Here is a 12,707-nt window from a genome sequence, read left to right on the forward strand (position 1 = left end):
TTCCTGATGTTTTATTGCTTTTTTAATATTTAGATTTACAATCTGCCTGGGATTGATTTTTGTATGTGGTATGAGGAAAGGACCACATTTCATTTTTCCTCCTATAGATTCATAATTGTATTGACACCATTTATGGAAAAGACTGTCCTTTCTCCCACCTTTGTCATAAATCAAGTACTCAAAATTTATTGGGTTTATTTCTAGTCTCTATTTGGTTTCATTGGTCTCTGTCTGTCCTTATGCCAATACCACAGTTTCTTAGTTACTCTAACTATTAGAAATTGATTTTTGTTAGATTTAATTCTTTTACCTTGTTCTTATACAAGGGAGTTTTGGCTATTTTTAGAAGATGTTTTCCTTTGGTAATAGTAATAATAGTTGTCTTCTGTTTGATGAATTTTATTTATTTTTAATCTTCCAGTTAGTTTCAGAGATCCATTATAAGAGCATGAGATAACTTGTTTTAGGGCCACAAACCTACTTTTTGGTATTTCTTTTAAATTGACCCATCTGATGACAGAACAGTTCAGGTATTGTGTGTACAATGGGGACAAAAGTCAGAAGCTTTCAAAAAGAAACAGTGCCATATTAATTACTACTATACTTTAATAGTAATATACCTAAAGTTTTTGTCAGAATTGGTAAAGTAGTCCATCCATGAGAACTTTCTCATTTCCCCAGGTTTAGTACACTTTAGAGATTGTACTATGATTTAACTTATAAAATGTTTATTTATAAAATTTAGGATGCTGGTGTTGCTTTATTTTGAAAAACTGAAAGTCATTTGGGCCACTGGAATTATGAAAATTATTTTATTTGAACAAATAGGAACCAATAAGGGAAATTTGTGTTGTTTTGTAATCATCTGGATTGTTTAGATTCAGCTTTTCAAATATCATCTATCCAGAAATTCTCTTTTTGCCTTTTTCAATTAATCCTTCTGTTCAGAATTGAACTGTATTTCCCATCACTACTATGGGTTAAGGTGGATCAAGGAGCTTAAATAGAAATGAAAATTGGGTACAATGATGTGAACTTTTTTTCATTGTCAGACTTTCAGGAGACTAGTGCGCTAGTCTTACTATGATGGATCAGTAATTGCTAAACAGTGTTTAGGCTGGCAGGTATCTTGGCTTGATTGACATATAAAAAGTATATGAAATAAGATAAGCATAGAATGTTTTAGAGCAAAACACATTTTTTTGAAAAGCACATTTTTGTATTAAATATTTATGGTATTCACATTTGGATTTTTATTTTAATAGGTTAATGCAGCTGAATCAAAGATAACAAATTTAATATACCTAAAACATACCTTGGAACTTGTGGATCCTTTAAAGGTAATTTATGTGTGTGTGTATTGTACAAAACATGTCTAGTAATCTGTATTTTTAAACTTTTTGTTTTGCAGAAATTTCAAACTCAGAGAAAATTGCAAGAATAGTGTAACTAATTCCCATATTCTCTATCTTTACATGCACAACACATACACATATTATTATTTTTATTATTTTTTGAATTTCAGATCTGCTGTTTCTTTTGTCTCTTTTTTATGTTGTTATTTTTATTTTTAAATTTTTATTTATTTCAAAGAGGACGGGAGAGGGAGAGAGAGATAGAAACAACAATGATGAGAGAGAATCATTGATTGGCTGCCTCTTGCATGCCCCCTACTTAGGATGGAGCCTTTAACCCGGGCATGTGCCCTTGATTGGAATTGAACCTGGGACTCTTCAGTCCACAGGCTGACACTCTATCCACTGAGCCAAAACAGCTAGGGCCTAACTATTATTATTTTTACTGAACTATTTGAGAATTAAGTTATAGTACCTAAATACTAAAGTGTATATCTCCTAAAACAAGTATGTTCCTTTTCCCAAAAACATATGATTATAAAATTAAGGTATGTAGCATTAATAGACGACTGTTATATAATCTATAGCCCATATTAAACATTTTCCAGTTGTTCTAATAATGTTCTTTATGGATTCCATTCCCCCCTTCCCTCCAGTTACAGGGTCTAGTTCAGGATCATGCATTATATTTAATGTTAGGATTTTATATACTCCTTTAAATTGAAAAGTTTCTCAGCATTTCTTTGTTATGATATTGACATTTTGAAGAGTAAGGATCAGTTGTTTTATAAGATATTCTTCAATTTGTCTGATTATTTATTCATGGTTAAATTCAGCTTATGCATATTTGGCAGTAATACTCTATAAAAATGTATCTTTCTCATGTTGATGTCATTTCCCTATTCTTCTTTTTAAAGTTATAAGTAATGTTTGAAGAAATACTTTGAGACTGTAAATATACTTTTTCTCATCAGACTTTTACTCATTGATTTTAGTATTTACTGTAACTTTTTTTTTTTTTTCAAATCCTCACCCAAGGTAATTTTTCCATTGATTTTTAGAAAGAGTGGAAGGGCGGGGGAGAGACAGAGAGAGAAACATCAATGTGAGAGAGATACATCAATTGGTTGCCTACTGCATGCGCCCCGCCCAGGTATCCAGCCTGCAAACGAGGTACATGCCCTTGACCAGAATGGAACTGGGGACCCTTTAGTCTGCAGGGCGGCGCTCTATCCACTGAGCCAAACTGGCTAGGATGCAACTCTTACCTGAAGTAATTGCTACTCTGTTGTTCACAAAATGGTGATTTTTATTATCAATTTTTAAATACTATACTGTGTAAAATATTTTTTAAATGAAAGTGGCAAAAAGAACTTTTTAAAAAGAAAAAATAATGAAAAATATAGAACAATTTTTATAGAGTTCATTCTTGTAAATATATAATAAAAGCAATTTGGCAAAACATTTCAAAATCATTGTCATCTTTCTTAGAATGAAAGTGGTATAGTAATAAATCTTCTCCCCAAATTGATAGATTTGATTAAACAAATTTCAAATTTTGTTATTTCAAAGGCAAAGTAAAAGCCAAAGAACTTCAGGAAAAATTTATAGCAAAGGAAAGACAAAATACTAATTTCTGTCATCATAAAAGTTGTATAATTTTTAAAGAAAATACTGGAATGACAGTGGAAATAAGGAAAATGACTCCAAAATGGAAATCAAAGTGCAACTTACTGCTACTGAGAGAACAGTGAGACAGGCAACTACATAGCTGGCAGGAATACAGATTGAACATATTTTACAGGAAATTTTTGAAACATACATTTTTTTATCCTGTAATACCACATCTAGAAATCTGTCTGAAATAACTCTTAAGAAATGTTGACCAGGATTTATGCCTAGTGATGGTAATTGCAGCATTATTTATATTAGAAATTATAAGTAGCCTAGAACTCCAATAACTAGGGAAAGAGACAACTTGCTTCCTTCAGGGTGTAATATATAGTAGGAATTATTTAAAATTGTTACTATAAAAGTTTTTTAATGCTTATCATATAGTATTAAGTGGAGGAGAAAAGGAACATGCAATGATTTTTTTAAAGAAGTGACAGGAAATGTACCATAATATTTAGATTATTTTTCTTTGGAAGGGTGGTAGAATTATGAGTGATTTAAATGTTTTCCTTTATGTTTTTCTGAGTTTTTATCAGTGTATAAATGTTATATTTTATTCATAAACAAAAAATATTGCCATTGCCTCATAGCACTTTAACTGTTTTGTCCTCCTGTTTTGTTTATTCAAGTAATGAAATTTATAATAACCATTGAGCAAAATAAAATCCAAACTTTTACCATATAAGAATGGAGAAATTGCTCTATTTTTTAATATACAGAGCACTTTTTTAGTTTAATGTAAATTTAATGCAAATTTTAGAATTTTATGTAGATTACTCCAAATGTATTATGATAGCTGTTTAAGTATCTACCTCTGATAAGTAGTGGGTATTAACAATTAGTTGGGAGACAAGAAAAATAAGTCATAATAATGAAGCAATGGAGGCCACTTATTGGCCCTGTGCTCTTAATATGGAAAATGGGAAAGATACCATCTGTCCTCACCTACATATCTAAAATATGTTTTATGAGTATATAAGTGAGAAGATGAAGCAAGTAAGCATTTGGTAAGCTGTAAAGTATTGAACAAATATAAGATGCTATGTGTGAATAATGTCATAATTCATTATCCTTAACTATCTTTATTTTATTCTTTAATAGATTGCTCTGAAGAACTGTAATACACCTTTATTAAGAGCTTACTATGGTTCCTTGGAAGATAAAAGGTCTTTGTCACTCAACTGTTAATTAAATATCAGATTATTACTTTCTTCCTGATTGTCACTGATATTTAAGAACTCTATATTTTGTAGAATAATTGCTTGAGCTTTAGTTAATAGATCCTTTAAACTATTCTTCAAAATTCTAACTACACATTTTATCTTGTAAATACCAATAAGTAGGGTAACATCATGTTAATGGACAATTAGAATAGCATTAAAAATCATACACAATTTTAATATTTTTTTTTAGCCATTCTCTTATGGAAAGTCTTACAAATATAAAAATATTAGAGGCCTGGTACACAAAATTCGTGCACAGGGGGGTTCCCTCAGCCCAGTCTGACCCTCTCCAATCTGGGACCTCTTGGGGGATGTCCTAAATCGGAAGTTGAACGTCCCTCTCACAATCCTGGACTGCTGGCTCCTAATCACTCACTTGCCTGCCTGCCTGGTCGCCCCTAACTGCCCCCCCCCCCGCCAGCCTGATTGCCCCTCACTGCCTCTGCGTGCCGGCCTGATCGCCCCTAACTGCCCCCCCTGCTGGCCTGGTCACCCCTAATTCTCCCCCTGCCAGCCAGGTCCCCCCCAACTTCCCCTCCCTGCCAGCCTAGTTGACCCTAACTGCCCCCCTACTGGCCTGGTCACCCCTTACTGCCCCCCCTGCCAGCCTGGTCACCCCCAACTGCACCCCCCTACTGGCCTGGTTGCCCCTAACTGCCCCACCCTGCTGGCCTGGTTGCCTCTTACTGCCCCCCTTACCGGCCTGGTCATCCCCAACTGCCCCCCTCTGCTGGCCTGGTCACCCCTAACTGCCCCCTCCCCCAGCTGGCCTGGTTGTCCCCAACTGCCCCTCCTGCTGGCCTGGTCGCCCCTCACAGCCCTCCCACTGGCCTGGTCACCCCACGCAGTCTGCTGTTCAGTTGTTTGGTTGTCCCTCATTAAACCCCCTGCTGCCCTGGTCATAGGCAGCCATCTTGTAAGGGTGTGATGGTCAATTTGCATATTACCTATTTATTATATAGGATATTTTCTCTTTTGTTAAGTCATGAAGGGCCTAATATAACCAAAAATAGTAGAATGAATACTGAATAAGATCTAAATACAATTTAATTTTAATATTGTTTATAGCAGTAGCACCTTGGTTCTTGACCAAAAAGACTTGATACTTAAGAACTGTTATTTCATTGATTTAAGATTCAGATCTTATGTAAGCCTACAAATTGGGGTTCATAATACAACTGAATTAATTACAAATAAAATGCAGAACAGAATAAACAAAATGTTAGACTTCTGGTTTGCATAATCACTGTACTTAATCACTTGTATACTGTCTCACAATATATGTTTTGTCTCCCTTGCCCCCATTAAGTGTGAGGGCCATATGTTAATCCTTCTTTGAATCTCTGCACCTAACAAAGTGCTTAATACATGGTATAAGTAAATGTTTATTGAATCAATGAACATGAAGCCAGAAATTTTTTAACAGTTGTTCCAGGGTACATTTTATATTCATGGGCACAGTCAGTATGTATAATTTGGGAGATCTGTTTACTAGCAGTTGTAGAATCACTCTTGGTGGCCTTATATTACTTTAAGAATCTAGTCCAGCAACGTAGTTTAAAATTGACATAGTCAAAGTTCTAACTTATGTAAATTTAAATATATATTGCTTAATTGTTTATTTTCAACAGTGATTTAAGATAATATAATATTTGTTATCATTAACTATGACTCAAACTATGAATTGTAACTATTTTACTTATTGTCTGTAATATTCTTTTTTTAGGTTTGGAATCATACTTGAAAAGATTAAAACAGTAATTAATGATGATGCAAGGTACATGAAAGGATGCTTGAACATGAGGACTCAAAAGTGCTATGCAGTGAGGTCTAATATAAATGAGTTTCTCGACATAGCTAGAAGAACATATACCGAGATTGTAGATGACATAGCAGGTAATTTAATTATGCATATTTTTTTGTTTTTTAGAAAGAAAAACTTTCAGACATGCTATGCTTTTTTGCTGGTGATAACTTGCTGTGAATACTTTTAACTTATTTTTTTGTTATCAAACAGGTAAGGTTAACACATATTACCATTTAAGGAATATTTTTAAAAATAAAGATTACAAAGTGTTATGTCTATTTTTTCTCCAAAGTTAAATATAGAAGTACCTTTATAGAACATAGAAACTGCATAAAAAATGCAGGCTATCAGTATTAAAGGGTTTCAGTGGAGAGAGAGATATCATTTTTATGTAGAAGAGGATGCATTTGAGCCAGTACAATAATTTAACAAATACAGGGGTGAGCAAAAGTCGATTTACAGTTGTGAGTACATAAAACAGAAACATTCTTGTACAGAAACATGTTTATGAGAGGGACACATCAATTGTCTAACACTGGCCAGAGCTGGAAAATTTTGTTTTGTAAAATATGTTTTATAGAGGGTATTTCTTATTGTGAAGTAATTATTGCAATAATTTATGTGTTCTCTTTTAAAAAATAGAATGAATAAAAACTAATATTCCTAAAGGACTTGTATGCATGCATGTAAGCATAACCAATGGAACAGACACCAGGGGGGTGAGGGCATGAACGGGAGTGGGGTGGGGGAGCAATGGGAGGATAAGGACACATCAATTAATTTCTTTAATCAATAATAAAAAAAATCCTAATATTCCTAATACAGGGAGTATAAAATAGTCTTAGTTTTATTTTATTTTAATTTTTACAGTTTTTTTTTTTTTACTTTCAAAATACCAATCAAAATGACTAGCTTTACTCTACAATTTTTAAAAGAAAATACTTAACCAGATATTTTAGACATTAAAAATATTTAGAGTTTAAAAGTATAACAAGACCTTCCTATTTATATGTAAAATAAAAAGTGGATGTGATATTTTTAAACAGAAAAAATAATTTCTCATTAAAATTTATTTGTTTTGTTTTTATTTTTTTTCTGGTCACTAGGAATGATATCGCAGCTAGCAGAAAAATATAGTCTTCCTTTAAGGACAAGTTTTAGCTCTGCTAGAGGATTTTTCATTCAGATGACTATAGATTGTGCAGCCCTACCCAATGATCAACTTCCTTCAGAGTTTATTAAGGTACACTCTAGAGCTTGGTTAGGAGATAATTGTTTCAGGATTACGTTTACATATTTTCAGGCACTCCTTGAGTTTTACATGCCAAATTTACTAATGTTCTGTATATTGCCTCTCCTATTCCTACCTACCCATCTAACCGCTATACTAATCTAAGAGTGATTTATGAGCAATTTTTTTTTTTTAGAGAAATACCAAGCAGTGCTTCCCACAGTTCTGGGAGCTTGGTAAAAATGGTAAAAAAGGAAAATGAAGAAAGATAGTCCAAAAGATATTTATGATCAAAGAAATTTAGAAAATACTATACCATCTCATTTTAGGTAGTTTTGCAGTGCACATTTGCCTATTAAAGTTTTAAAAGGACTGAAGTAGAGAAATATACTTAACTTGTTTTAATCCAATATTGCCAAACTTTTGGACCAGGGAAATATTTTTTCCTATATATATATTAACTCCTCCATAATATACCACTTAGGGAACATCGAACCTACTCTAATCTTTGCTTTCTCTGCTCCAAGAGAATCCCTTTTGACAAAAACAAACCATTTACGTTTTAGGGTTTTAAAATATATACTGTATTACCAAGTAATGTGGATGGATGAAGTGAAGAATGGATTGAGACTTGGTAATGAGATTAGAGATTGAGTGACATTCATTTATGGGGCAAGGCCTAAAACAAGCATCAGAGATGGAGTGAGGACTACTGATATGTATCCTGCATATTACTTGATAATAAGACTTTAAAATAAACATTTTTACACAGTCATTTTAAGACTTATAAAAAAAGTCATGTCAATGGACTAAGTTAAAAAATTCTGTTTTAACCTTAGATGTGATCTTTCCTCATTCACAAACATTATTTGGTACTTTCTCTAAGAAACTATATCTGAAAAATTAAAATGACTAACCTAAATATCTGTCTTTTTATTGTTTAAGATCTGTATGCTTTATTTCATAGGAGTGTACATCTATCTTGACTTTTGTTTTTTAATTTTCTGACAGATCTCTAAAGTGAAAAATTCTTATAGCTTTACATCAGCAGATTTAATTAAAATGAATGAAAGATGCCAAGAGTCTTTGAGAGAAATCTATCATATGACTTATATGTAAGAGCATTTGAAATTTTTGAATATTGAATTAAATTGCTTTCATTTGTGTCACTATAATAAATTTCATTAATTTACTTTTTATCTGATTGCAAAATAAATGGTAAAGAAAGAACATTTGCTGGACAAAGAAACTTTGTTATTGTGATTGGGATTAGTGAGTCTCACAGAAGCCTTAGGGCAAATCTAATTGCCAAATAACCTTATTACTACTGCTACTTCCACCATAATATAGAACTTGGCATATCCTGGTCTTATTTTGGGTTTTATTCAGTTTACTATGTTATATAACTTCCACTTTGCATGCTTTACTACTTATACAGCAACATCACAGAAGTGTCAGTCTCTTGCTGTTCATGAAACAGTAGCAGTTTAGCTAGAAATAAGAAATAAGATGTTTAGAATTGGTGAGCTGAGATGATAAAGAGAAATATTGGGCTTTCCAAACAATTTCAGGGCAGAGACCACAGAGATTACATGATGCAGTACATTTTGGGAATATATTTTTCCTTGTTAGGGAAAAACTTTTATATTATGTCACAATTATATTAACTCTACCACATAAAAGCTTAAATAATTATGCTGTTAAGGTGTATGTGTGTGTGAGAGAGAGAATATATGGGTGAGAGAAAATACATGACAGGTTTTGTGGAGAATTTAACATATACAAAAATCACAAAATTATTAGCAGATGGGATATCTTGAAATATGTGAACACTTAACCTATATAAAATATTTTTATTAATAAAAGTTTACTTCATTAAGATTTGATAAAAAGCAATCATTTCAAAAACATGGTGCTCACACATCAGAAGATGGTTTCTTTGCTACTAAGTAGCTATGACCTTGAGCATGAGCTTCAATTTCCTCATGTCTATAATGAGAAAGTAGACTTATCTTCAGTGTATAGCTCAAATGTGAATGTTATTTTACCTGAGGCAATGAATTTAATATTGTTTTACAATTTCATAGTGTGCCCCTCTTTAAAAAGAATGACTTATCTTACCAAATGTGTACTTTCAGGATAGTGTGCAAACTGCTTAGTGAAATTTATGAACATATTCATTGTTTATATAAATTGTCTGACACTGTGTCAATGCTGGATATGCTACTGTCATTTGCTCATGCCTGCACTCTTTCTGACTATGGTAAGTTATTTTCTTTGGAATAAGTATGTTGCATACTGAAATTTCTGTCCCATTCAAGCAATCCTATATAATAAAAGCCTAATATGCTAAGTGTCCAGTTGTCCAGTTGGTCGTTCAACCAATCAAAGTGTAATATGCTAATGATATGCTAAGGCCACTCAACTGCTTGCTATGATGTGCACTGACCACCAGGGGGCAGACACTCCGACCTGTAGGTTAGCTTGCTGCTGGGGTCTGGCTGATCGGGACTGAGCGAGATGGGCCAGACATGCCCTGGAGCCCTCCCGTGGTTCCTCCCCGGCTGGCCAACCTGGTGGTCAGTGGCTCAGCCACAAGCCAGGCTGACAACTGGCGCACACAGTGGCCCACCTCTGCAACAGTGCTAAAGATGTCCGACTGATGGCGTAGGACTGCTCCCAGTCAGACATCCCCTGAGGGCTCCCAGACTGCGAGAGGGTGCAGGCTGGGCTGAGGGACCCCCCTCCTGAGTGCACAAATTTCGTGTACCAGGCCTCTAGTTTTATATAACAACTAGAGGCCCAATGCATGAAATTTGTGCAAGAGTAGGCCTTCCTTCCCCTGACTGCCAGCACTGGCTTCCCTCTGGCACCTGGGACCCGGGCTTCCCTCGCAGCCATGGCTTTGTCTGGAAGGTTGTCTGGAAGAATGTCGAGTCTAATTAGCATATTATGCTTTTATTATTATAGATTATGAACATTTTGTATTTTTACCTGAAATATAATCTCTTGCTGATGGTCCTAGACTCGCTCAAAACAGAGCAAGTGAAATTGCCCTTAAAATTTCTTTTATAAGTCAGAAATTATTTACTGAGAAATTGACAAATCAGAAAGAAAAAAGTGCAAGAAATTTTAAAAGTTCCCTAAATAAGAAAGACTACAGAGCTGTTTCCTTGGTGAAAATGATAATGACCCAAATTTATAAAGTTTCAATTTGAAGACTCATTAAAAGCAGTGTGACTAATACTAATAGACACAAGAGAAATGAATCTCCAAAGTGAGCATTTTCTAAACTAGCTCCTTAGATGTGAGCTTCCCAGGATCAGGAATTATATCATTTATTTTTGTATAGGCCTTGAATATAAATGTTAAGTAATTTCCTAATGTTAAATGAATACTTCAAGTTATCCCTTTGAAATTTCTTATTTAATTCATCAGCAATAGCCATACTCCAGTATACAAATTTGCAGAACTAGTATGTGATAATAATTAAGGTTGAATAATTATGAACTTAACAACATTAATATTAAATTTTTTTCCTATAATTAGCAGTAACATTTCCAAAATGTTATGCTTATTTATTTCTGTGATGAGAAATAAATATCTTATAAAAATTTTTTTCTTATTTCCATATTTTTATGGAAATATTAACTTTTTAAATTGTTATTTCATAGGCCCAAATTTTTTAATCTTTTGTATTTCCTTTTGGGTCAAAGACTTACCTTAGGGATCAGCTAATCTTAAATAGTAGTTTTCTTAACTGTTAAGATACTTGATCTTGCTTCATTTTAATTTGAGAGGGACCATCTTGAATAATGAATTTTTGGTGTAAAAAATATTTTGAAATAATTAAAAATATTTTTTTCTAACCAACTTCACTTTCATAATGAATACTTTTAAGTTTATCCCTGTGTTTCATCTAGAGGAATGTAACATTTTATATTTCTCTGACCTTCTTCCTTCTCCCTTTACCACAAAATGTTTCTATAAATTAACAATATATTTTATGTATTTTTTCTCTAGCCTTTGAGATTTAATCTTAGATACAATTTTTATAAGGGTTTGGACATAAAATTATTTTTATATTTGGTTTTACTCTGTATTTATACCTCATTTGAAAAGCTAAGTATGCCAGATATGAAATAATGCTTAAGGTGGGGATTAAGTAATGTACAATTTTGTAGTACCAGTAATTGATTGTTATTTTAAAACTACCATCTGACTAGTTGATTCTTCTTAATATATACAAATCTGAAAATGTCATGAACTCTTTTGGAGCCTAGGATGACAGGAAACTAAATCCTAGAGTTCATTGGAAGTGGATAAAAGTGATGGTGTTTAGAGTGTGTCAGTTATAATTTAGATGAATACATATGTAATTTGGGACAAAATAATACCTTAATGTTACTATTCAGAATTGACCCTAGTAAAATTACTAAGGTGTCATAGTATGTGTTATAACATAATTTTATAATATAAATATAAACTATTCTTTCAAAAACTATTCTATTTTTTTTCTTTAGTTCGGCCAGAGTTTACTGATACTTTAGCAATCAAACAAGGATGGCATCCTATTCTTGAAAGAATATCTGTGGACAAACCTGTTGCCAACAATACCTATATTACAGAAGGGAGTAATTTTTTGATCATTACTGGACCAAATATGAGTGGGAAATCCACATATTTAAAACAGATTGCACTTTGTCAGATTATGGCCCAGATTGGTAAGTTTTGTCTTATTTTATAGTTACCATTTCTGCCTCCCATTTTTAATATTTTATGCCTGATATTTTAGATCCAGGTGCCTAATTAACCCAAGAACAGTTGGAGTAGATTTCCTTTTCTTTTTAAAAATTTATTTTTTAATTTAATAAATTTTTATTGTCCAGATTATTATAATTGTTCCTCTTTTTTTCCCCCATAGCTCCCCTCCACCAGGTTCCCACCCCACCCTCTGCCCTTACCCCTCCCCACTGTCCTCATCCATAGGTGTACGATTTTTGTCCAGTCCCTTCCCGCACCCCCCACACCCCTTTCCCCCTGAGAATTATCAGTCCACTCCCTTTCTATGCCCCTGATTCTATTATATTCACCAGTTTATTCTGTTCATCAGATTTTTTATTCACTTGATTTTTAGATTCACTTGTTGATAGGTATGTATTTGTTGTTCATAATTTTTATCTTTACCTTTTTCTTCTTTTTCCTCTTCTTAAAGAATACCTTTCAGCATTTCATATAATACTGGTTTAGTGGTGATGAACTCCTTTAGCTTTTTTTAATCTGTGAAGCTCTTTATCTGACCTTCAATTTTGAATGATGGCTTTGCTGGGTAGAGTAATCTTGGTTGTAGGTTCTTGCTATTCATCACTTTGAATATTTCTTGCCACTCCCATCTGGCCTGCATAGTTTCTGTTGAG

At 33.3% G+C, this 12,707-nt stretch overlaps 1 protein-coding gene across 1 annotated transcript in view; it reads left to right on the plus strand.

Moving 5' to 3' along the window:
- Nucleotides 1–12,707, plus strand: part of MSH4 (mutS homolog 4) — a gene marked incomplete at both ends in the record, with an annotated part of 63,471 nt that overhangs the window by 29,331 nt on the left and 21,433 nt on the right. The window contains 7 exons of the mRNA XM_080654638.1: nt 1,266–1,340; nt 4,131–4,195; nt 5,979–6,148; nt 7,166–7,302; nt 8,302–8,405; nt 9,429–9,553; nt 11,814–12,014. Of these exons, the coding sequence (XP_080510764.1) occupies nt 1,266–1,340; nt 4,131–4,195; nt 5,979–6,148; nt 7,166–7,302; nt 8,302–8,405; nt 9,429–9,553; nt 11,814–12,014 (877 nt within the window). The remainder of the gene's footprint in view (nt 1–1,265; nt 1,341–4,130; nt 4,196–5,978; nt 6,149–7,165; nt 7,303–8,301; nt 8,406–9,428; nt 9,554–11,813; nt 12,015–12,707) is intronic.

Source organism: Plecotus auritus (genome assembly GCF_963455305.1).
Source record: "Plecotus auritus genome assembly, chromosome: 2".
Classification (NCBI taxonomy): Eukaryota; Metazoa; Chordata; class Mammalia; order Chiroptera; family Vespertilionidae; genus Plecotus; species Plecotus auritus.